This window comes from Macaca nemestrina, chromosome 18 (genome assembly GCF_043159975.1).
Source record: "Macaca nemestrina isolate mMacNem1 chromosome 18, mMacNem.hap1, whole genome shotgun sequence".
NCBI lineage: Eukaryota > Metazoa > Chordata > Mammalia > Primates > Cercopithecidae > Macaca > Macaca nemestrina.
Genome location: NC_092142.1, coordinates 71,280,379 through 71,302,869, shown reverse-complemented (window position 1 = coordinate 71,302,869; position 22,491 = coordinate 71,280,379). Strand labels below are relative to the sequence as shown.

The window sequence follows — 22,491 nt, the reverse complement described above, 5'->3', positions numbered from 1 at the left end:
CCCATCCCAGATTCTTCCCCAACTCATGATGTTCCCCTGGCTTACAACCCTGACTCTCAGGGGCAGTCGTCCCAAAAGCCTGTTCACTGCCAACGTAAATATCCTTCCTTAAAAAGGCTCCAACATGAAATAAAGCAGTGTAAAAAGAACATTCAGAACTTCCCTTTTCTTTCCACATCTAAGGAGTCAGCTGTAACTTTCCTCCCTTTAAAAGGGGTACCACAAGGAGGGGAAGTCACTGGTTTTGTAAATGCTCCCTTGACTAGTTCAGAAGTCTGAGGTCTGAAGAAAGAACTTAAGCCACTGCTCAATGACCCCTATGATGTGGCAGATCAAGTTGATCAATTCTTAGGACCGCAGTTAAACACCTGGGTCGAGCAAATGTCTATCCTAGGCATCCTCTTTTCAGGGGAGGAAAGAAGCATGATCTGTAGGGCTGCTGTGGCAATTTGGGAATGTGAACACCCTCCCGGTCAAAACCTTCCTACTGCGGACCCAAAATTTCCTGCCCAAGACTCCTGGTGGGACAATAACAATGCAGCCCACCGAGAAAACATGCAGGACCTAAGGAAAATAATAATAAAAGGAATCAGGGAATTCATACCCTGAACTCAAAAGCTCTCTAAAGCATTTGATATACAACGGGAGAAAGATAAGGGGCCTAAAAGATTCCTAGACAGACTAAAGGAACAAATGAAGCAATATACAGGTCTGAATTTAGAAGATCCCCTTGGGCAAAAGATGTTAAAGATCTATTTTGTCACTAAAAGCTGGCCAGACATTTCAAAAAAGTTATAAAAATTGGAGGACTGGGAAAACCAACCTCTAAGCGAACTTCTCAGAGAAGCTCAAAAGGTGTACGTGAGGAGGGACAGGGAAAAACAAAAATAGAAGGCAAAACTGATGTTATCTACTTTCCAGCAGGTGGCTCCAAACCCATATACTACTAAATGAGGCTTCCAGGGAGCCAGAAACTGTAAAAGGTCCTAAGCCTCCGAAACCCAGTTTAGAGAATCCAAACCTTCAGGTAGAGGACCCAAGTCTACATTTCCCAGGCCCCCTAAAGAGCATAGAAAAGCAACACCAAAAAAATCCCAAAACCGAGAGAGGGGAAGGACAAGATAGGTGTTACAAATGTGGAAGGATGGGCCACTTCAAAAGAGAATATCCCGAATAAGAAAAGGAGAGAGAAGCCCTTCCACTCATGACCTCTGAAGAGGAATAGGGAAGTCAGGGGCTCTGTCTATTTTATCCTGAGTCCTACCAGGAGCCCTTGATACATTTGGAGGTGGGACCTATACATGAGCTTATCACATTTTTGGTCGATTCAGGGCGGCCCGTTCCTCTGTTTGTTTCCCCTCATCTAATACCACCTGCTCTTCAGAAGAACTTACAGTCTCTGGGATAAAAGGGGAAGGATTTAAGGCGAGAATCTTAGAAAATACAGAAGTCAAGTACCAAGACTGAACAACCCAGGTTCAATTCTTGTTAATACCTGAAGCGGGAACTAGTTTGTTAGGAAGAGACTTAATGTTAAAGTTAGGCATAAGCCTACAAGTTAGCCCAAAGGGATTCCTTACCTCATTAAACTTATTCACCACTGCAGATGAGAAATACATTCATCCTGATGCCTGGTCAAGGGAAGAAAACCAACGAAAGCTTCCAATTCTCCCAATCCCCATCAAGCTAAACCGCCTCCCTCCAGCTCCCAGGAAGTAGTGAGGAGGAAGCAATTCCCCATTCCCTTAGAGGGCATGCTAGGGCTAAAACCTATAACTGAAAGTCTCATTAATGATGGGTTTCTTGAACCCTGTGTGTCTCCTTATAACACCCCGATACTGCCTGCCAAGAAATCAGATGGGTCATACCGGCTGGTGCAAGATCTCAGGGCCATTAATCAAATAGTCCAGACCACTCATCCCGTTGTCCCAATCCTTACACCATTCTCAGCAAAATTCCATATAATCATTAATGGTTTACTGCAATAGATTTAAAGGATGCCTTTTGGGCATGTCCCTTGGCTGAAGATAGTCGAGACATATTTGCTTTTGAGTGGGAAGGTCCCATCAGGGTGAAAACAATGGTATCAATGGACAGTCTTGCCTCAAGGGTTCATGGATTCACCCAACCTTTTTGGTCAAATTTTAGAACAAGTACTAGAAAAAGTTTCTGTTCCAAAACAATTATGCCTGCTTCAATATGTTGATGATATTCTCATATCTGGTGAGGATATAGAGAAAGTAGCTGGCTTCTCTACATGTATTTTTAACCATCTGCAGTTTGAGGGGTTATGGGTCTCAAAGGGAAAGCTTCAGTATATGGAGCCTGAAGTTAAATATTTAGGCCACTTAATAAGTGCAGGCAAGTGAAGGATAGGGCCTGAACGGGTTGAAGGAATTGTGTCCTTACCCTTGCCTCAGACTAAAGAGGAACTCAGGAAATTTTTAGGGCTAGTTGGATACTGACACTTATGGATTAACTCGTATGCACAAAACAGTAAACTTTTATACCAAAAACTTGCCCAGGGAAAACCTGACCATCTCCTGTGGACTTCTAAAGAGGTCAATCAGGTCAAAGAGCTAAAAGAAAGGCGTATAACTATCCCTGCCCTAGCCTTACTTTCCCTAGAAAAACCATTTCACCTGTTTGTCAGCGTGAATAATGGGGTAGCTTTAGGGATGCTTACCCAAGAGCACAGAGGCTGCTGGCAGCCTGTGGCCTTCCTGTCAAAAATGTTGGACCCAGTGACCTGTGGATGGCCTCAGTGCATCAAATCTGTTGCAGCTACAGCAGTATTAGTTGAAGAGAGTAGAAAATTAACCTTTGGGGAGAGATGAACAATAAGCACACCCCACCAAGTTAGACCTATTTTAAATAAAAAAGCAGGAAGGTGGCTAACTGACTCCAGAGTCTTAAAATATGTGGCCATTCTACTAAAAAAAGATGATTTAACCTCAACTACTGATAATTCACTCAACCCAACAGGTTTCTTGACGGAAAACCCAAACCTAAAAAGAGAATACCTGGCTGGGCGCGGTGGCTCAAGCCTGTAATCCCAGCACTTTGGGAGGCCGAGACGGGCGGATCACGAGGTCAGGAGATCGAGACCATCCTGGCGAACACGGTGAAACCCCGTCTCTACTAAAAAATACAGAAAACTAGCCGGGCGAGGCGGCGGGCGCCTGTGGTCCTAGCTGCTCGGGAGGCTGAGGCAGGAGAATGGCGTAAACCCGGGGGGCGGAGCTTGCAGTGAGCTGAGATCCGGCCACTGCACTCTAGCCCAGGCGACAGAGCCAGACTCCGTCTCAAAAAAAAAAAAAAAAAAAAAAAGAGAATACCTATGTCTAGATTTAACTGACTACCAATCAAAAGTCAGGCCAGATCTAGGAAAGACCCCTTTCAAAACAGGATGTCACTTATTTATAGATGGTTCCTCCCAGGTGATTGAGGGAAAAAGACATAATGGGTATTCAGTAATCAATGGAGAACGTCTCTATGTGTAAGAATAGAGTCAAGAAAATTGCCTAATAATTGGTCTGCCCAAACTTGTGAACTGTTTGCACTCAGCCAAGCCTTAAAGTACTTGCAAAACCAGGAAGGAACCATCTATACTGATTCTAAGTATGCCTTTGGAGTGGCTCATACATTTGGAAAAATTTGGACTGAATGAGGCCTCACTAATTGTAAAGGCCATGACCTTGTTCATAAGGAGTTAATCATCCAAGTACTGGATAACCTTCAGTTTCCAGAAGAAATAGCTACTGTCCATGTCCCCGGACACCAGAAAAGCCTTTCTTTTGAAAGTCGAGGAAATAACCTAACAGATCAGATAGCCAAACAAGCTGCTGTTTCCTCCAAAATGCCTATGTTTCACTTAACTCCTTGTTTTCCTTCCCCTACTGCAATCCCCATTTTCTCTTCCATTGAAAAAGAAAAATTAATAAAGATAGGAGCCGGAGAAGACCAGAAGGAAAACGGCTGTTACCAGACCAAAAAGAAATGTTATCCAAGCCCCTTAGGTGGGAGATCTAGTCTCAACTACATCTGAGGACACACTGGGGACCCCAAGCCATGTGCGATGCAGTTCTCAGGGTCTATGGATGTATAAGAATTTACACTCTAGCCAAACAAGTTACAGACAGTTGCTTAATATGTAAAAAGACCAATAAGCAGATTCTAAGAAAATGACCCCTTGGAGAAAGAGATCCAGGTCTAAGAGCATTTCAAAGTGTTCAATTAATTATACTAAAATGCCCTCAATTGGTCATTTAAAATACTCATTAGTAATAAGAGACCACTTTACCCACTGGCTAAAGACTATCCCACCCTCAAATGCAACCACCAGTAAGGCATTAATTGAAAACACTGTACCCAGATTTGGACTAATAGAAAACACTGATTCAGATAATGGAACCCATTTCACTGCACATGTCATTAAAAAGTTAGCCCAGGTACTAGACATAAAATGGAAATACCATATCCCTTGAGATCCCTCGTCCTCAGGAAGAGTGGAAAGGATGAATCAGACTCTAAAAAGTCATTTAACTAAATTAGTTCTAGACACTCAATTGCCATGGACTAAACCTCTTCCTATTGCCTCGTTAAGAATCCGAACTCCTCCTCGGAGAGATATTGGCCTTTCCCCTTATGAGAAGCTCTATGGATTGCCCTATTTATACTCCACTGCTGACATTCCTACATTCAAAATAAAAGATCAGTTCCTCAAAAATTATATACTTGGTCTATACTCTACTTTCTCTTCCCTTAAGACTAAAGGTCTCCTAGCACAGGTGCCACCCCTGGAGTTTCCAGCACATCAGGGTCAGCCTGGAGATCACATCCTCTTAAAAGGCTGGAAGGAAGGGAAACTCAAACCAGCTTGGGAAGGACCCTACCTGGTGCTCCTAAATACTAAGACTGCAGTCTGAACAGCAGAAAGAGGATGAACTCATCACACCCAAGTCAAAAAGGCACTGCCACCTCCAGAATCATAAACCGTCACTCCAGGGGTCACCCCAACCAAATTAACTCTAAAAAGGGCTTAATAATCACTTGTTTATTTTCTCTTTTCAACAGAAGGTCATCTTGTCATCAATGTAACTTGGGCTAACCATCCTTTAACCCTTCAGTCTGATGCTTCTTCAGTCATCCCGTGTGGAGACAAGCAAGCTCAAAGGAAGCTGTCTCATGTAGATAAATACCTATGTCCATACCATAAAGAGTCAACCAAGCATAAGTAAAGAGCCTTAAAAAGTCCCTGTGGTGACTGGGCAGATGTTGTGTAAACCACTCAGTATGGAGGGTGGACAGCCAGGCCCCCTTTTTCAAATAAGTTATGGGGACTAAAACAGAAACTCCAACTAATTCATGGTCCCACCCCACCAAATTGTAAGGCACTGCAGTGTAACCCCTCATTGCTAATTATAGATAATCCCCAAACAATGGCCCAAGAACCCTTTATATTCAAACGGTATGGATTAGGAGCAAATGTTACAAAACAAAATCCCATAAAAATCTCTAAGGTTAGCTAAACCACTGGTTAACAATAATAATAAAAAAAATCCATATCCAGAGTGCGAGAAACAACTGGAATCCAATGCCCTCCCCAATGCCCAGCGTCCTCCTGCCATCTCCAAAACAACCCAACCAAAGTAACGGTTGTAAAGGTAAAAAATTTAAAGCAGACTATAGCTCTAGAGACAGGATATCAAGATGCAAATGCTTGGCTAAAATGGATTAAATATTCCATCTGCACTTTAAACAAATGCGATTGTTATGGTTGTGCGAATGGTAGACCAGAGGCCCAGATTGTCCCTTTTCCACTCAGATGGTCTTCTAACTGACCAGGCATAAGCTGTATGGTAGTTCTCTTCTAAGACCACATAACCTGGGGCGACAAATCATGTCACGCTCTTTCTCTGCTGTTCCCTGAAGCTCAACACCCTGAGGGTCAGCCCCTGAGGGCCATCAGCTTCCGTCTCCCAGTGCCAACTTTACTTCGCGTCTCTCACACAACAGGGAGAAAAACTGGTGCTCCTTGGAGCCTTAATGGGATGGAGTGAGCTTAAGTCCTTCCAAGAGCTTACCCATCAGTCTGCCCTTAGTCATCCTTGAGCAGATGTATGGTGGTATTGTGGTGGACCATTATTGGACACTCTGCCGAGTAACTGGAGCAGAACTTGTGCTCTAATTCCATTGGCCATCCCTTTCACCCCGGCGTTCCATCAACCAGAAAAGATAGAAACCAAACACTGTAAAATAAGAGAGGCCCCTCATGGGTCTGTTGACTCCCATATTTATAAAGATTCCACTGGAGTCCCACGAGGAGTGCCAGATGAATTTAAGACCCCAAATCAGACAACTGCAGGATTTGAATCCACGTTCTTCTGGTGGTTAACTATAAATAAAAATGTGAATTAGATAAACTACATTTATTACAACCAACGACGATTTTTTTTTTTTAGATGGAGTTTTGCTCTTGTTGCCCAGGCTGGAATGCAATGGCGTGATCTAGGCTCACCACAACTTCTGCCTCCTGGGTTCAAGCAATTCTCCTGCCTCACCCTCCCGAGTAGCTGGGATTACAAGCATGCGTCGCCACACCTGGCTAATTTTGTATTTTTAGTAGAGACGGGGTTTCTCCATGTTGGTCAGGCTGGTCTCAAACTCCCGACCTCAGGTGATCTGCCTGCCTCGGCCTCCCGAAGTGCTGGGATTAAAGGCGTGAGCCACTGCGCCCAGCCTACGATTTGTTAATTATACTAGAGATGCTCTTAAAGGGACAGCTGAACAATTAGGACCCACCAGTCAAATGGCCTGGGAACATAAGATAGCATTAGACATGATACTAGCGAAAGAGGGTGGAGTTTGTGTCATTATCGGAACCCAATGCTATATTTTACCCCTAATAATACTGCTCTGACCATAACAAAAGCACTACAAGGTCTTACTGCCTTATCAAATGAGCTAGCTAAAAATTCTGGACTAAACGACCCCTTCACAAATTTAATGGGAAATTGGTTCGGCAAATGGAAGGGACTAATGTTCTCAATCCTCATGTCTCTTGCCATCAGAATAGGGTTGCTTATTCTTGTAGGATGCTGTGTCATACCCTGTGCCTGAGGATTAATACAAAAGCTTATTGAAACAGCTCTCCCCAAAACTTCCCTCAATCATCCTCCTCCTTATTCCAGTGAGCTTTTTTAGAAGACCAAGTAGAATAACAGAGCCAAACTATGTTAAAAAGGTTTAAAGAAAAAATACTATAAAATATTTAAAGGGGGGATTGTTAAATACAGTAAGAAATTCTTCTTCAAAGGTTTAGCTTGCTGAAGTTTCCTTGTCCTTTGCTCCCTGCTTTCAAGGCCAGACTTCCTTACTCTCTGTGTTCCCCCTGCCCTGGTAAACAATCTTCCCACCAGTCATTATCTATAGAGCCCACATTCCACATCTGCTACCCACTCTGTGAGTTACCCCTCCCATCACAACGGCTTCTCCTGGCAAAGTTGATCTTCCCACCTTCCCACTGGTGTAGTCACATTCCTGCACTTTTCAAGTTAGCCAACCGGGTTCAACTTAGGGACTGTGCAGTCCAACTCTAGCCAATGAAGTCAGGACACAGTAGCAGGGACAAGCGGCGTTAGAGATAAAAACCTCTGCTTTCCTTTGTTCGTGGTGCTCTTGTGGCGACCGAACCTATGAGGAGCAACCTTCTGCAAAATTAAATTTGCCTTGCTGAGAGACCCTTTGTCCTTTGTCTCAGTGCTAGTTCTTCTTTGCGGCACCAAGCATTTGTTTTCAACAATTATATATTTAAGGAACCTTTGATTATGGAAAATTTCAAGAAGTAGAGGGAATAGCATACTAAGCCCTGTGTTCCCATCTTTGAGTTATCTACATTTCATTACCAGTATCTTTGGGGTGCCTGAGGGAGGTTTCTCTTTCCTGGAGGGCTCCTGCATTATTGCCAACGTATTTTCCTGACTGCGGTCAGAAACTGAGGCCCCCTCCTACCTATGTACCCTTCTATCCCTCTCTGAAGCTTCTGCAGAATTCCCAGCATGACAGAGCTTGCTGGAAGCATGGTATGCTCAGAAGCTGCTGCTAAAGCATGTGTGTGAGGGGGCGGGGGCAAACTTCTTGGTCCTGGCACTTCCATATATCGATTTTCTTTTCTGGCTGATTAGTGGGAGGAATGTGTGTGTATGCATGTGTGTGTGTGTGTGTGCGCACGCGTGTGTGGGTACATGCATGTGTGTGTGGATGCATGCATGTGCTGTGAAGCAGGGAGACCAGCTTTCCACTCCTTCTTGTTTTCTCTCTGCAGTGACCTGGGAGCTGTCATTTCCCTCCTGCTCTGGGGACGACAGCTTTTTGCATTGTACTCAGGCAATGATGTCACGGATATCTCAGGTCAGTCTTTGGTTGGGTAGGAGCATGCATCCCTGGCACTGCCGCATCCCACTCTTACCCTCTCGGGTCTGCATTCTTTCTTTGAGAGAAGAAAGTTTCCCCTTCTTATCCTGACCTCTGAGCTTTCAGGACTGCCAGGAACATTAGGGTTCCTGCCAGAAATGAGGGGAGCGTGCACTTCTGTTGGCTTCTATTTGGGGCAGAAGGAGATTGATGTGCAGAGCAGCTTCCTCTCATGTGATTTTTCTTTTTTTTTTTTTTTTTTTGAGACGGAGTCTCGCTCTGTCACCCAGGCTGGAGGTACAGTGGCACGATCTCGGCTCACTGCAAGCTCCACCTCCCGGGTTCATGACATTCTCCTGCCTCAGCCTCCCGAGTAGCTGGGACTACAGGCGCCTGCCACCACGCCCGGCTAATTTTCTTGTATTTTTAATAGAGATGGGGTTTCACCGTATTAGCCAGGATGGTCTCGACCACCTGACCTCGTGATCCACCCACCTCGGCCTCCCAAAGTGCTGGGATTACAGGCTTGAGCCACCGCGCCCGGCCTCATCTGATTTTTCATAGGTCTCTGGGAACAATTTCCAAATAGTAAACTCTCTTGCTTCTCTCTCTTTGCAGATGACAGCTTCCTGAAGCCCCCTATGATTGCAAAAGGCTACGTGGAGCACTTGGTTCGCTACCAGTGTAAGAACTACTACAGGCTGCGCACAGAAGGAGATGGTAAGACGTGGACAACTGTCTCTCTGTGCCCTACATACAACCCCTGCTCTGACATTTCCATGATGGGCGGTGCTGGGGTGATTCACCAGAAAGTTCATTGCTCTCCTTGGAGCCAGGAGATTTAGATTCTAATAAGTGTTTTGTTGTCAGTAGCTGTGGCCCTTCGGGCAGATGAACTTTTGTCAGCCTCAAGTTTTCTGTTTTGTTAAGGGGAGGCCATGCCATGCAGCCTACTTATCTCAGAGTCAGATTTCCATCTCCAGCGGGAGATGTGGGAAAAGGAGGAATGCTGATGACGCCAGGTGACCCTTACCTAGTGAGTCTTGCTGTCCTGGCACTGCTCTAAGTGCTTCATATTTATTTGCTCACTTAGTCCTCACAGTACCCCTCAGAATAGAGGTTGTCATTCTTTCTTTGCTGATAAGCAAACAGAGGCACAGACAGGTTGAGTCTCTTGCCCAAATTCAGGCAGCCTGTAAGACGCAGTCAGGATTTGAACCCCGAGCCCTCCGTGTGCTGCCTGGCTGTGACCAACATGACCACAGTGTGTTCTGCTGGGCGTAACTGGAGTCCAGGCACTTGGTTTCCAGCACAGCACTCTTTCCCTCCTCCTCATATTTTCTCTCCTTTCTCCCTTCCTATCTGCCCCCTTTCTTCTTCTTCTTCTTTTTAACTCTTCTCCTTAAATGCATGCCTTCTCATTCTGCTCTGGGTGCAGACTTGACTTAGCCTTTGGCTCATTTCTTGCCTTTTGTTTCAGGAGTGTACACCTTAAACAATGAGAAGCAGTGGACAAATAAGGCTGTTGGAGATAAACTTCCTGAATGTGAAGCAGGTGGGTGCTGAGCACTTTACCAGTGCAGTCAGACTTCTGGGTGGGAACGTCCTAGAGGCACAGCCTTCCAGTGCGGCTTCCTCTGAGCACACAAGAGCCAAGAGGAGGGATGTGGGAGAACCGCAGCTGGCCAGGGAGAGACTGAAGCAGTTAGGTGATGACTCCCTAAAGGTCACCAAGGGTCTTGTTTATTGGGGCCTGAAGGGCACTGGCTGAATCCACTGTCTACACTGCCCACAGATCAGGAGAGCCTGTGCATACAGAGAACCTGCTAGAGAGCCCTGGGTCTAAAGAGAAGCAAGCTCCAGGGAGAACAAGTCAAGGGATAACATATAATCTTAATCCATGGAAGCCTAAAAATGGATGTGGGCTGGGACTGCTGCTTCTCGTTATTAATAAGAGTTGTTGCTCTCTGCTTTCCCTCTAAGAACCAGAGGCAAAGGCCCAGCCTCTTCTGCTGTGAGTGGTGCAGAACTCCCAACCTGCCTCATATTAACTGCAACATCTACAAAATATGAGCTCCAGTCAATGTTGCTCTAGATTCCTCTTTCTTCAGAGATAATGAATTATTATAGTTCCTAGCCCTTTCTTCTTCTTTTTCTTTGTTTTTTATTTTTTGAGACAGAGTTTTGCTTTTGTTGCCGAGGCTGGAGTGCGATGGTGCTGATTCCTGATCTCAGGTGATCCAACTGCTTCAGCCTTCCAAAGTGCTGGGATTACAGGCGTGAGCCACCATGTCTGGCCCCTAGACCTTTCAATGAATTTCAGGGAATTGTGAAAATTCCTTTGTTGGGATAACCGCTTAAATATAATTCACCAGCCAGGGCTCAAAAAACTCAGTATTTCTAATTTCCTTAGTTAGAAATAGAGTTTTTTGTAATGTAAACAATTTAAAAAATTATTTTAGAACTGCAACTATTGGGAATGAGATGAGCAGGTGATAAGGGCAAAGCATTTAATTCTTTCTAGTTTACGCAGCAGTGACAGCCACCCATGCTTTTACCCCTCTTTCTCAGATGGAAAGGCTCTAGCACATTTCCACTCACGAGTGTCTTGCTCTCCTTGACAGTGTGTGGGAAGCCCAAGAATCCGGCAGACGCAGTGCAGCGGATCCTGGGTGGACACCTGGATGCCAAAGGCAGCTTTCCCTGGCAGGCTAAGATGGTTTCCCGCCATAATCTCACCACAGGGGCCACGCTGATCAATGAACAATGGCTGCTGACCACGGCTAAAAACCTCTTCCTGATCCATTCAGAAAATGCAACAGCGAAAGACATTGCCCCTACTTTAACACTCTATGTGGGGAAAAAGCAGCTTGTAGAGATTGAGAAGGTGGTTCTACACCCTAACTACTCCCAGGTAGATATTGGGCTCATCAAACTCAAACAGAAGGTGCCTGTTAATGAGAGAGTGATGCCCATCTGCCTACCTTCAAAGGATTATGCAGAAGTAGGGCGTGTGGGTTACGTGTCTGGCTGGGGGTGAAATGCCAATTTTAAATTTACTGACCATCTGAAGTATGTCATGCTGCCTGTGGCTGACCAATACAATTGCATAAAGCACTATGAAGGCAGCAAATGCCCCAAAAGGAAGGCACCGAAGAGCCCTGTAGGGGAGCAGCCCATACTGAATGAACACACCTTCTGTGCCGGCATGTCTAAGTACCAGGAAGACACCTGCGATGGCGATGCGGGCACTGCCTTTGCCGTTCACGACATGGAGGAGGATACCTGGTATGCGGCTGGGATCCTAAGCTTTGATAAGAGCTGTGGTGTGGCTAAGTATGGTGTGTATGTGAAGGTGACTTCCATCTAGGACTGGGTTCAGAAAACCATAGCCAAGAACTAATGCAAGCCTGGCCGGAAGCCCTTGCCTGAAAGCAAGATTCCAGCCTGGAAGAGGACAAAGTGGATGGGAATGGACAAGAGTGGACGGGATAAGATGTGGTTTGAAGCTGATGGGTGCCAGCCCTGCGTTGCTGAATCAATCAATAAAGAGCTTTCTTTTGACTCATTTCTGTGTTGTGTTCAGTCTTGAAACTTCTTTATTCACTCCTTTATGGTCCAGGGTAGCCAGAAGGTATAGAGTCTACTGAGATTATGGAAGAGAACACCCCAAACCCACTGGAAATCCCGAAGGTGATACAAACTCTTCCACCTTAGGGAATCATGCTCACTGACTGAGTGCCTATTGAATGCTAGGCCCCAGAAAGGCAACTGTTGTCCTTGTGTTACAGAGAAGGAAACAGAGACTCAGAGATGGTAAGTGAGTTGCTTAAGGTTACATAGCCATGAAACAATGAAGCAGAACTTTGAACCCAGCCCTGTTTGATACAAACTCAGAGCTCTTTTCACTGTATCCTGTTGCCTCTTCAAAGTGAATTAGGAGAAAAGGCGTGGCCTGCTGAGGAAGAGGCTAGTTCAAAGTGGGATGGGGAGAAAGTGTTTTGACACAGACAGTACTTCAGAGTTTGGGATCTAACCTACCAGCACTCTGGAAAACAAAAGACGATGATGTAAAGGCAGGATCTCTGGATGTGCTGGGTCCAAATCACAGCTTGGCCCAAACATTTGCTAAGTAATTTAGGCTTCCTGGCCATCAGTTCCTGGTCTCTTCCATGAAGGACTTGAGCCAGAGTAATGTCCCTATCAGCAATAACCTTCCGGGACTCTGTAAAGAGTGGGAGGTAGAGTCCCTGCCTCAGTACAAGCTGCTTTTCCTACTTGGAACAAACCCACCCTTCGCCAGGAATCAAATGCAAGCTGGCTGAGCCTCCTCTACTGATGGCAGGTCACGCTATCAAGGGTCTCCCAGAAGAAAGGTTCTGGAACTCTGATAAACAGAAGTTCTTCTAATGGAATTTTCTCTTGCTATAAGCCTTCAATACCACCAATCACCAATGCGCCGCCTTCTTATGCCAAAACACGGCCCCTCCTTTGCAGGGTGTAAAACGACACTGATGTCACTCTCTCTCACCAGGGTCTGGCCATCTCTCTGAAGCTCTCCTCACAGGCGCCCTGCAGATTCATCAATAAACTTCAACAGGTTAGCACTAGTAGGCCAATAAGACCTGTATTCTAGAACCTGTGAGATAGTAGCCAGAAACCGGGAAACACCAAACGCTTAAAAAATGCCTCTCAGAACACAGTCAGTTACACCTTTTCCTCTTGTAGTTCTCTTTAGCACCAAGTTTCTTGGAAGAAGAAGGCAGTCTCCAGTTTTCTTAAAGAATTGTCTGATTGTATTAAGTGGCTTCTGGTAAAATAACAGTTAGAGAAAAGCTGTGGCATTCTCTTGATCGCTCATCTTCTCTGCCTTCCTCCCCAGCACCACCTCCTGGCCCAGCCTGTGGGCTTCTGCAAAGTCATGTATCAGGACTAATTAGCTAGCATCAAATTCCTGCTAATTCCAGAAGCAGGGACAAACCTGTTCGGGAGGGACTTAATGATAAAATTAGGTATAGGTCTATATGTTAATCAAGGAAAATTCTCTACTTCCTTAAACTTACTTTAAATCCTAGAGGAGAGCCAAATCCATTCTGGTGTATAGTCAGAGGAAGGAAATTGGGGGAAATTACAAGTTTCTCCAATCCATGTAAAATTAAGAAATCCTGGGGAAGTTGTAAAGAGAAAACAGTACCCTATTCCCTTGAAAGGCAGAATAGGTTTATAACCTATAATCGAAGGTCTCCTTCAGGAAGAACTTCTTAAACCCTGTATGTCCTCTTACAACACTCCAATACTGCCTATAAAAAAGTCAGACGGGTCATATCGACTACTACAAGACCTTTGAGCCATTAACCAAATAGTCCAGACCACCCACCCTGTCATTCCTAACCCTTACACCATTATCAGCCAGATCCCTCATGACCGCCAGTGGTTCACAGTAATAGACCTCAAGGATGACTTCTGGGCTTGCCCCTTAGCTGAGGATAGCTGGGACATATTTGCTTTCGAATGGGAGGACCCTCACTCCAGTTGGAGGCAACAGTACCAATGGACAGTTCTACCCCAAGGGTTTACAGACTCTCCAAACCTATTCAGTCAAATTTTGGAACAAGTCCTAGAGAATTTCACTCTTTCATCATCCTTATGTCTACTCCAATATGTGGACGACCTGCTCATTTCCGGAGGCACCAAAGACCAAGTAAACACAATTCTAAATTTCCTAAGGAAACAACGGTTATGGGTCCAAAAAGTAAACTCCAGCTCGCAGAACCCGAGGTAAAATACACAGGGCACTTAACAAGCAAAGGGAAGCGGAAGATACGGCCCGAACAAATTCAAGGGATCATATCCTTGCCATTGCCTGAGACAAAACAAAAACTTAGAAAATTCTTGGGGCTAGTTGGAAATTGTTGCCTGTGGATTCACTCTTATGCCTTAAAGACAAAGCCTCTATATCTAAAACTCACCCAAGAAGGGCCCGACCCCTTTCTTTGGACTCCACAAGAAGTCCAGCAAGTTGAGAAACTAAAACATCTACTTATAACTGCCCCTGTCTTAGCTCTGCCATCCTTAGAACAGCCATTTCACCTTTTTGCTAATATAAGCAAGGGGGCAGCTATAGGAGTACTCACTCAAAAGCATGGGGGCCATCGCCAGCCCGCAGCCTTTCTGTCAAGTATTCTTGACCTAGTAACCCATGGGTGACCTGAATGTATCTAATCTATAGCAGCAACTGCTTTATTGACAAAAGAAAGTAGAAAAATACCCTTTGGGGGAAGTCTCATTGTAAGCATACCCCATCAGGTTAAAACCATTCTTGGCCAAAAAGCAGGGAGATAGCTTACGGATTCAAGAATCCTAAAATATGAAGCTATCCTATTAGAAAAAGGTGATTTAACCCTAACCACTGACAATGAGCTCAACCCTGCCACCTTCCTTTTTTTTTTTTTTTTTTGAGACAGAGTCTCGCTCTGTCGCCCAGGCTGGGGTGCAGTGGCTGGATCTCAGCTCACTGCAAGCTCCGCCTCCTGGGTTTACGCCCTTCTCCTGCCTCAGCCTCCCAAGTAGCTGGGATTACAGGCGCCCGCCACCTCGCCCAGCTAGTTTTTTGTATTTTTTAGTAGAGATGGGGTTTCACTGTGTTAGCCAGGATGGTCTTGATCTCCTGACCTCGTGATCCGCCCGTCTTGGCCTCCCAAAGTGCTGGGATTACAGGCTTGAGCCACCGCGCCCAGCCTTTTTTTTTTTTTTTGAGACAGTTTCACTCTTATTGCCCAGGCTAGAGTACAATGGCACAACTTGGCTCACCACGACCTCTGCCTCCCGGGTTCAAGTGAATTCTCCTGTCTCAGCCTACCGAGTAGCTGGGATTACAGGCATGTGCCACCACACCTGACTAATTTTTTTGTATTTTTAGTAGAGATGGGGTTTCTCCATGTTGGTCAGGCTGGTCTTGAACTCCTGACCTCAGGTGATCCACCCACCTCGGCCTCCCAAAATGCTGGGATTACAGGCATGAGCCACTGCAGCTGGCCAACCCCACCACCTTCCTGACAGGAAATCCAAATGCCGGAGACCCTGAGCACAAAAGCTTAGACTTAATCAATCATCAGACTAAAGTAAGGCCTGATCTAAGTGAGACCCCTTTAAAAACCGGGCACCATTTCTCTGTTGACGGCTCCTCCTGGGTAATTGAAGAGAAAAAACATAATGGCTACTCAGTGGTTGATGAAGAAACTCTCACAGAAGTTGAATCACGGAGACTGCCCAGTAACTGGTCTAACTAAACATGTGAGTTGTTTGCACTAAATCAAGCCTTAAAATATCTGCAGAATCGAGAAGGGATATTTACACCAATTCCAAATATGCTTTTGGAGTGGCCCATACCTTTGGGAAGATTGGACTGAACGAGGTCTTATTACTAGCAAGGGCCAAAACCTTGTCCACAAAGAGTTAATCATGCAAGTATTAGAAAACCTTCAGCTACCAGAGGATACAGTCATTGTTTATGTCCCAGGACACCAAAAAGGTCCCTCTTTCGAGATTCGCTTCCCAAGAAGCACCCATTTTCCATTTAACCCCTTGTCTCCCTTCCCCATTCGCAACCCCCATCTTCTCCCAACCACATAAAAATTAAAGAAAATAGGGGCTAATGAAAACTCAGAAGTGAAATGGATACTGCCAGGTAACAAAGAAATGTTGTCTAAGCCCCTAATGAGAGAAATCTTAGCACAACTTCACCAAGGAATTCATTAGGGTCCCCAAGCCATGTGTGACGCAGTCCTTAGAACGTAGAGGTGTATAGGGATTTATACCCTTACCAGGCAAGTCACAGACAGTTGTATGGTGTGCAGAAAAACCAATAAACAAACTTTAAAAAAACCACCCTTTGGGGGAAGAAATCCTGGGCTAAGGCCATTCCAAAGTGTCCAAAGAGACTATACTGAAATGCCCCAAATAGGCTGCCTCAAATATTTGTTAGTTATAATGGACCATCTCACTCACTGGGTGGAAGCCATTCACCTGCCAAGTGCAACTGACAATAATGTAGTTAAAGTACCAATAGTGTTGTAACTGAGCGAGTTATAGAGAAACGCCACACTTCAACATGAATTCAGGAGTCCTTTATTAGCTGGTGACCGAGAGACGGATAGTGCTCAAAATTCTCTCGGCCCTGAAAAAGGGGCTAGATTTTTTTTTATACTTTGGTTTAGAAAGGGGAGTGGGAATCAAGCTGAAGCAATCTCACAGAAGTAAAACAAGCAAAAAGACAAATGGTTACAGGAAAACAAACAGTTCCAGGTGCAGGGGCTTTAAATCCATCACAAGGTGATAGGTGCGAGGGCCTTGGATGCTATCTATCGGACACAAACGCGGGGGCTATAAGTACTATCAACTGGGCGAATTCCTGGGAACTGTGGATATAGTTTGCCACAATACCTTATAAGTTAATTGCACTCTTTGATGTGCTGGGAGTTCTTGCACAAGTTAAATCCTTGAGGAAGCGGGTGGGTAAGGAGCCCTTGATGTCTTGCAAATGAAGGAGCCAAACGGAGTCTGTCCGGCTTTCTCAGCTAAGGGACAGTCAATTCATATTAAAACAGGGTAAGGTATCACAAGAGACTACATCATACCCAGATTCAGATTAATAGAGAACATTGACTCAGACAATGGAACCCATTTTACTGCACAGGTCATTAAAGGATTAACCCAGACACTAGAAAAAAAATGGGAATACCATACTCCCTGGCACCCACCCTCATTATGAAAAGTAGAAAGAATGAAACAAACTCTAAAAAAATCACCTAACTAAACTAATCTTCAAAACCCGACTGCCATGGACGAACTGCCTCCCTATCGCCGTACTAAGAATTCATACCACCCCTTGAAAAGATATCAGCCTGTCCCCTTATGAAATGCTCTACAGATTGCCATACTTAAATTCCACCACTGACATCCCCACATTGGAAACAAAAGATCAATTTCTTAAAAACTATATATGTTGTCTGTCTTCCACCCTGTCTTCCCTCAGGATCCAAGGCCTCTTAGCACAAACGCCACCTCTAGAGTTTCCAGTACACCCACATCAGCCTGGGGATTATGTGCTCATCAAAAGCTGGAGAAAGAAAAACTGGAACCATCATGGGAGGGACGCTATCTAATATTCCTAACACTTGAAACAGCAGTCCCAACAGCTGAACAGGGGTGGACTCATCACACTCGGGTAAAAAGGACCCCACCCCTTACGGAATCATGGACCACCACTCCAGGACCAACTCCCTCAAAATTAACATTCAAAAGGTCTAATTTGTCTCTTCTTCCTCCTAATTGCCCAGGGGCATTTCATTATTAATGTAACCAAATCAGCCTCCCCTCAAGCTGTTGAGTTTGATGCTTGCCTAGCCATACCTTGCGGAGACCTACCAAGTTAAAGGCAACTAGCCTCTTCGGAAAAGTATCTTTGCCTTTGGTACTCACCCCACCCTCAATCTGATCCTTGTAAGATTCCCTATAATTGGCTACCCTACCATTCCTGGTACGATATTCCCTAGACCACTCAGTCCCAAGGCTGGACTTCCCCAGCAGGCTGTACCTCCCTAAAACCTTATATCCATTTTACTAAACGAAATAACTCCTTTAACTGCCAACACCTGACGTAACCCGGTGCATATTTCTATTACTACTTCAATCTCCGCTAACCCTATTCCCACCCTAAGTCGCTTTTATGGTACAGGGGCAGATGTTACTGGGAAAGACCCCATAGGGTCCTTGGAGATTGGTTTTGTCACCCCTCCAGCACCTCTTCCTTCCCCAAGATCTCCTCCAAATCAAACAACTATCTTGCCATTACCTAATGACAAAACTAAAGTGGCCATAGTGGAAGTCAAAGACCTAAAACACACCCTGGTTATTGAGACCAGATACCAAGAAACAAATGCCTGGCTGAAATTGATCAAATACTCAGTGTGCACTTTAAATAAAAGTGACTATTACACCTGTGCAACAGGCAGGCCAGAAATCCAAATAGTTCTTTTCCTGTTTGGATGGTCTAACCAACCGGGCATGGACTGTATGGTAGCTCTCTTCCAGCATCCCCCAGCCTGGGGTAGTAAGTCATGCACCACTCTCTCACTGCTTTTCCTGAAAGTCAAAGACTGCTCTGTGGGTCAGCCCCCAAGGGCCATCTGGTACCTGGCCTCTCATGCCAATTTTACCTCATGTTTCTCGCAACAGGGGGAAAACTTGGCATTTTTCGGGAATCTAACAGGATGCAGCGAATCTAAGCCTTTTCGATAGCTCACCAATCAGACTGCCCTCATCTATCCATGAGCAGATGTTCGGTGGTATTATGGAGGACCTCTACTGGGTACGCTGCCAAATAATTGGAGTGTCACTTGTGCTCTAATCCAATTGGCCATCTCTATCACCCTGGCATTTCATCAGTCTGGCAAAAAGTCACCCTCTTGGGAAAAAAGAGAAGCTCAAGGGTCTTTCGACCCCCACGTCTATATAGAGGCAATTGGAGTACCACAAGGAGTAGCCAATGAATTTAAAGCTTGAAATCAAATAGCTGCTGGGTTTTAGTCAGTCTTACTTTGGTGGTCTACGATAAACAAAAACGTAGATTGGATAAATTATACATGTGACAATCAACAACGATTTGTTATTTATACCAGAGATGCCATTAATGGGATAGCGGAGCAATTTGGTCCCACCAGCCAAATGGCCTGGGAAAACAGGCTAGCTCTTGACATGATATTAGCAGAAAAAGGCAGAGTTTGTGTCATCATCAGACCCCAATGTTGCACTTTGATCCCAAATAACACAGTTCCTGATGGAACCATTACCAAGGCTCTACAAGGCCTTAACACCCTAGCAAATGAGCTGGCTGAAAATTCTGGAACAGATGACCCCTTCACAGGTTTACTGGAAAGATGGCTTGGTAAATGGAAAGGACTTATGGCCTCTATCCTCACTTCCCTTGCAATTGTTACAAGTGCACTCATCCTTGTAGGCTGTTGCATCACACACCGTGTTCGTGGGTTAGTTCAAAGACTCGTAGAAACGGCTCTCACTAAAACCTCCTCTGTCACTCCCCCTCCATATTCAGATAAACTTTTACCTAGACAATCAAGAAGAGCAACAAAGCCAAATCTTACTAAGTAATAATTCGAAGAAGAAGAATTATAAAAACAAAAAAGGGGAAATTGTCAGAATAAAAGAAAGGTTCCTCTTCAAAGATCCAACTTTCTTGTCATAGGCTGTAAACTGCCTTGCTCCAAATCTTAACCTATAACCTTTACCCTGTGCCTTTTGAGAAAGATTCAAGCACACAGCCAATTGGGGTCAGCCTAGACTGTGCGGTCCAACCCCAGCCAATGGGGGAAAGACAAAGAACCAGGAACTGCGTTAGGGTTAAACACCTCTGTTCTCCTTTGTTAGGTGTGCTCTTGTGACTGCTACAGGCGCAGGCAGCACCCTTCTGCAAAGTAAACTTGGAGAAACTTTTCTTCTGAGTGCTGCTCTTCCTCTGCGGCACCGAGAACTTATTTCTAACAGGAGGAAGAAGACACGAGAATTTTGCGCATGCAGGTTCTGAGTTTTGGCTGGTGGGCTGAGTGCTCACCATACCTCAAATACTGTGTGAACTGGGCTGAAGAATAGAAAACCCGACTAACAGTGACTTAGGCAAAAAGAAATTTTATTCTTTCACAGAAATCTGAGGGAGGCAGGCTGAGTTCACGCAGGAGTTCAATAACATCAGGGATCGGGCTCTTTTTGTTCTTCTTAGCATGTCGATGTTTTACCTCATGGGCCTAAAATGGCTGTTGTAGCTCCATGCATCATGCTTAAACCAGAGGCAGGAAGTGTACGATGGAAGAGGACAGAGGTGACGGCCTCCTCCTCTCGTTTTGTCTTATTCCTGGAGTGACTTCCTCCTTTTATCAGCAGGAACACAAGCAGTGCCCAGCAGCCTTCCCTCTGTCCTGTATAAGCCAGAAGCAAGCCTCATGGCACCTCTCCCTGCAGAAAAGGGGTGGAATGGAACCCCTGGCAAAGGGGGATGGACTTGCAGTGACAGTGCTGCTCTGAACAGGACTGGGCTTCTGCTGGTGAGGAGGTCAGCGGCTGCTAGGCAGATCACAAGCTGCCTCGACCATGGTTCTCCAGCTCTGCGCCTGCCCTCTCCTTCTAATAAATGTTTCAGTAACCATAAAGAGGGACAGTAATTTGCCCACGGTTGCACCAGGCGCCCCGGAAGAGTCAGAATTCCTCACAAAGTTATTAAAACAGGCAAATCCCATAAGGGTGACATTTCTTTCTAACAATGCTGACATCTCTTTTAGTTTTGAGCTTTAGTAATACAATTTTCTGCCTCAGGAAGAGGCAGCAGCTTCTGGGAAAAACCTGCTCCTGCTAAGGGTGGCTCATGCATTGTTTTACCTGAATAGAGTGGTGGAGAGTGAAGGTTCAAATTCTCATTTTTCATATTCAATTTTATAATATAAAAAATAATTAAATGGGCCAGGCACAGTGGCTCACGCCTGTAATCCCAGCACTTGGGAGGCTAACGCGGGCAGATCACGAGGTCAGGAGATCATGACCATCCTGGCTAACACAGTGAAACCCCATTTCTACTAAATATACAAAAAATTAGCCAGGCGCGGTGGCAGGTGCCTGTATTCCCAGCTACTCGGGAGGCTGAGGCAGGAGAATGGTGTGAACCCAGGAGGCAGAGCTTGCAGTGAGCCAAGATCGCACCACTGCACTCCAGCCTGGGCAACTGCATCTCAAAAAAAAAAAAAAAAAAAAAGAGCCAACCAGGACAATGTTTAAAAGTCAGACCCAAAAGGCTCCAAAATAAAACTTGTCTGCTCAATTATTTATTTGAAGAGAAACTACAGTAATACAGACTGGAGATGGGAAAGCATGAGGGATGTATGAGTGGAGAAATGGGCAAAGGGGTGTGTGTGTGTGAGAGTGTGAGAGTGTGTGCATGTGTGTGTGCAGGCATGCAGCCAGCTAGGGTAGAAAATAAGTACTTTTGCTTCTATGGGAAGTGACTTTCCAGTTCACTTGTGTATCAAATGAACATGATTAAATCAAATTGTACTAGCCAATGTTTTGGAGGACTCTGTATTAAAGGAATAAAGAAAAACATTAGAGAGAGAAGTTACAAAAATCACCGTGGGGAAAATGAACACCAATGACTTGGCTGCTCTAGGCTTGCAGGGAGTAGACAGGCATCCCAGGTCATCAGAGAACCAGCGGGGTCTTCTCCTCAGGGGCCAGGTTTTCTACATGCAAGTATAACCTCTTCTCGTCTGGGACACGTTTCCAAAGGACTTCAGAAACAGCACAGCTGGATTCAGGTACTTGTCAAGATGTGCCTTTTTCTTCATCTTTGACATCAGTTAATGTACTAAATGTCTTGATAGAGAAGGTCATATTTGGGAATATTCTTGGGATCAATAGGACTTTGGACAATAAGCTTCCCCCTCATTGCTCCTCGATAGATTACTTCAATCAAATCTATGAAGTCTTGTTTGGTTTTGAAGCTTCCCACAAACTTAGTGTGATCTGGAGATCTAGACACCATAGAAGAGAAACAACTGCTCTAAGAACTTTGAATAATCACTTGTGGAAGACTTTCAGGATAAACAAAATGAACAACAGCTTTGTTATTTTCTTCTTGTCAATGAGACTTCAGACATAAAGCCCAACACTTTTTTCAATCATTTTTTTCCATTTAGTAAATGACTAAACCCAGTGCTGTGGGCCACTAGCATGAAAGCTGTCACGTGAAAAGCTTCAGCTTCAAATCTATCGTAATCACAAAATCTATTTTTATCACTTCTCATATCACCAAGTGTTGGAATGTACAGTGTTTCTGTGTTTGCTGTTGTTTTTGCCTGGGCACCGTGCAAAGCCCATTCAATACTCACGGCCTTTAAGTTCTAGTCGCTTATACTTTTGAGTAGTAGGTATTAAAAAATTATTTTTTTAAGAAAAGTATCTCAAACATCAGGTACGTTACTATAAAAATTTTAAAGAAAGAAACAAAATCACCGA

General features: G+C 44.9%; 2 protein-coding genes and 1 long non-coding RNA gene across 10 annotated transcripts in view; 2 read left to right on the top strand and 1 right to left on the bottom strand.

Annotated features, from left to right (window-relative positions):
- LOC105491323 (thioredoxin like 4B) overlaps positions 1-22,491 on the bottom strand; it is a 68,888-nt gene that overhangs the window by 39,687 nt on the left and 6,710 nt on the right. For 3 of the 8 annotated variants that reach the window (XM_011757652.3, XM_011757650.3, XM_011757651.3), the window contains one exon: positions 20,103-22,007. The exons of 3 other annotated variants lie outside the window; for them this stretch is intronic. In XM_011757652.3, coding sequence (XP_011755954.2) covers positions 21,842-22,007 — 166 coding nt within the window. In that variant the 3' untranslated portion in view covers positions 20,103-21,841. Of the gene's footprint in view, positions 1-20,102; positions 22,008-22,491 lie in introns of those variants that run through there. 2 more of the 8 variants (XM_024795912.2, XM_024795913.2) reach the window with 1 other exon arrangement.
- LOC105491325 (haptoglobin-like) lies at positions 9,044-11,979 on the top strand. Its single transcript, XM_071084864.1, has 3 exons — positions 9,044-9,135; positions 9,896-9,970; positions 11,040-11,979. Exons 1-3 carry the CDS (start codon positions 9,057-9,059, stop codon positions 11,453-11,455), a joined length of 570 nt encoding a protein of 189 aa, XP_070940965.1. The 5' UTR covers positions 9,044-9,056; the 3' UTR covers positions 11,456-11,979.
- On the top strand, positions 12,833-18,779 carry LOC139359908 (uncharacterized). The gene is made up of 3 exons (XR_011616562.1): positions 12,833-13,015; positions 17,450-17,641; positions 18,652-18,779. It is a non-coding gene; the product is annotated as an uncharacterized lncRNA (long non-coding RNA).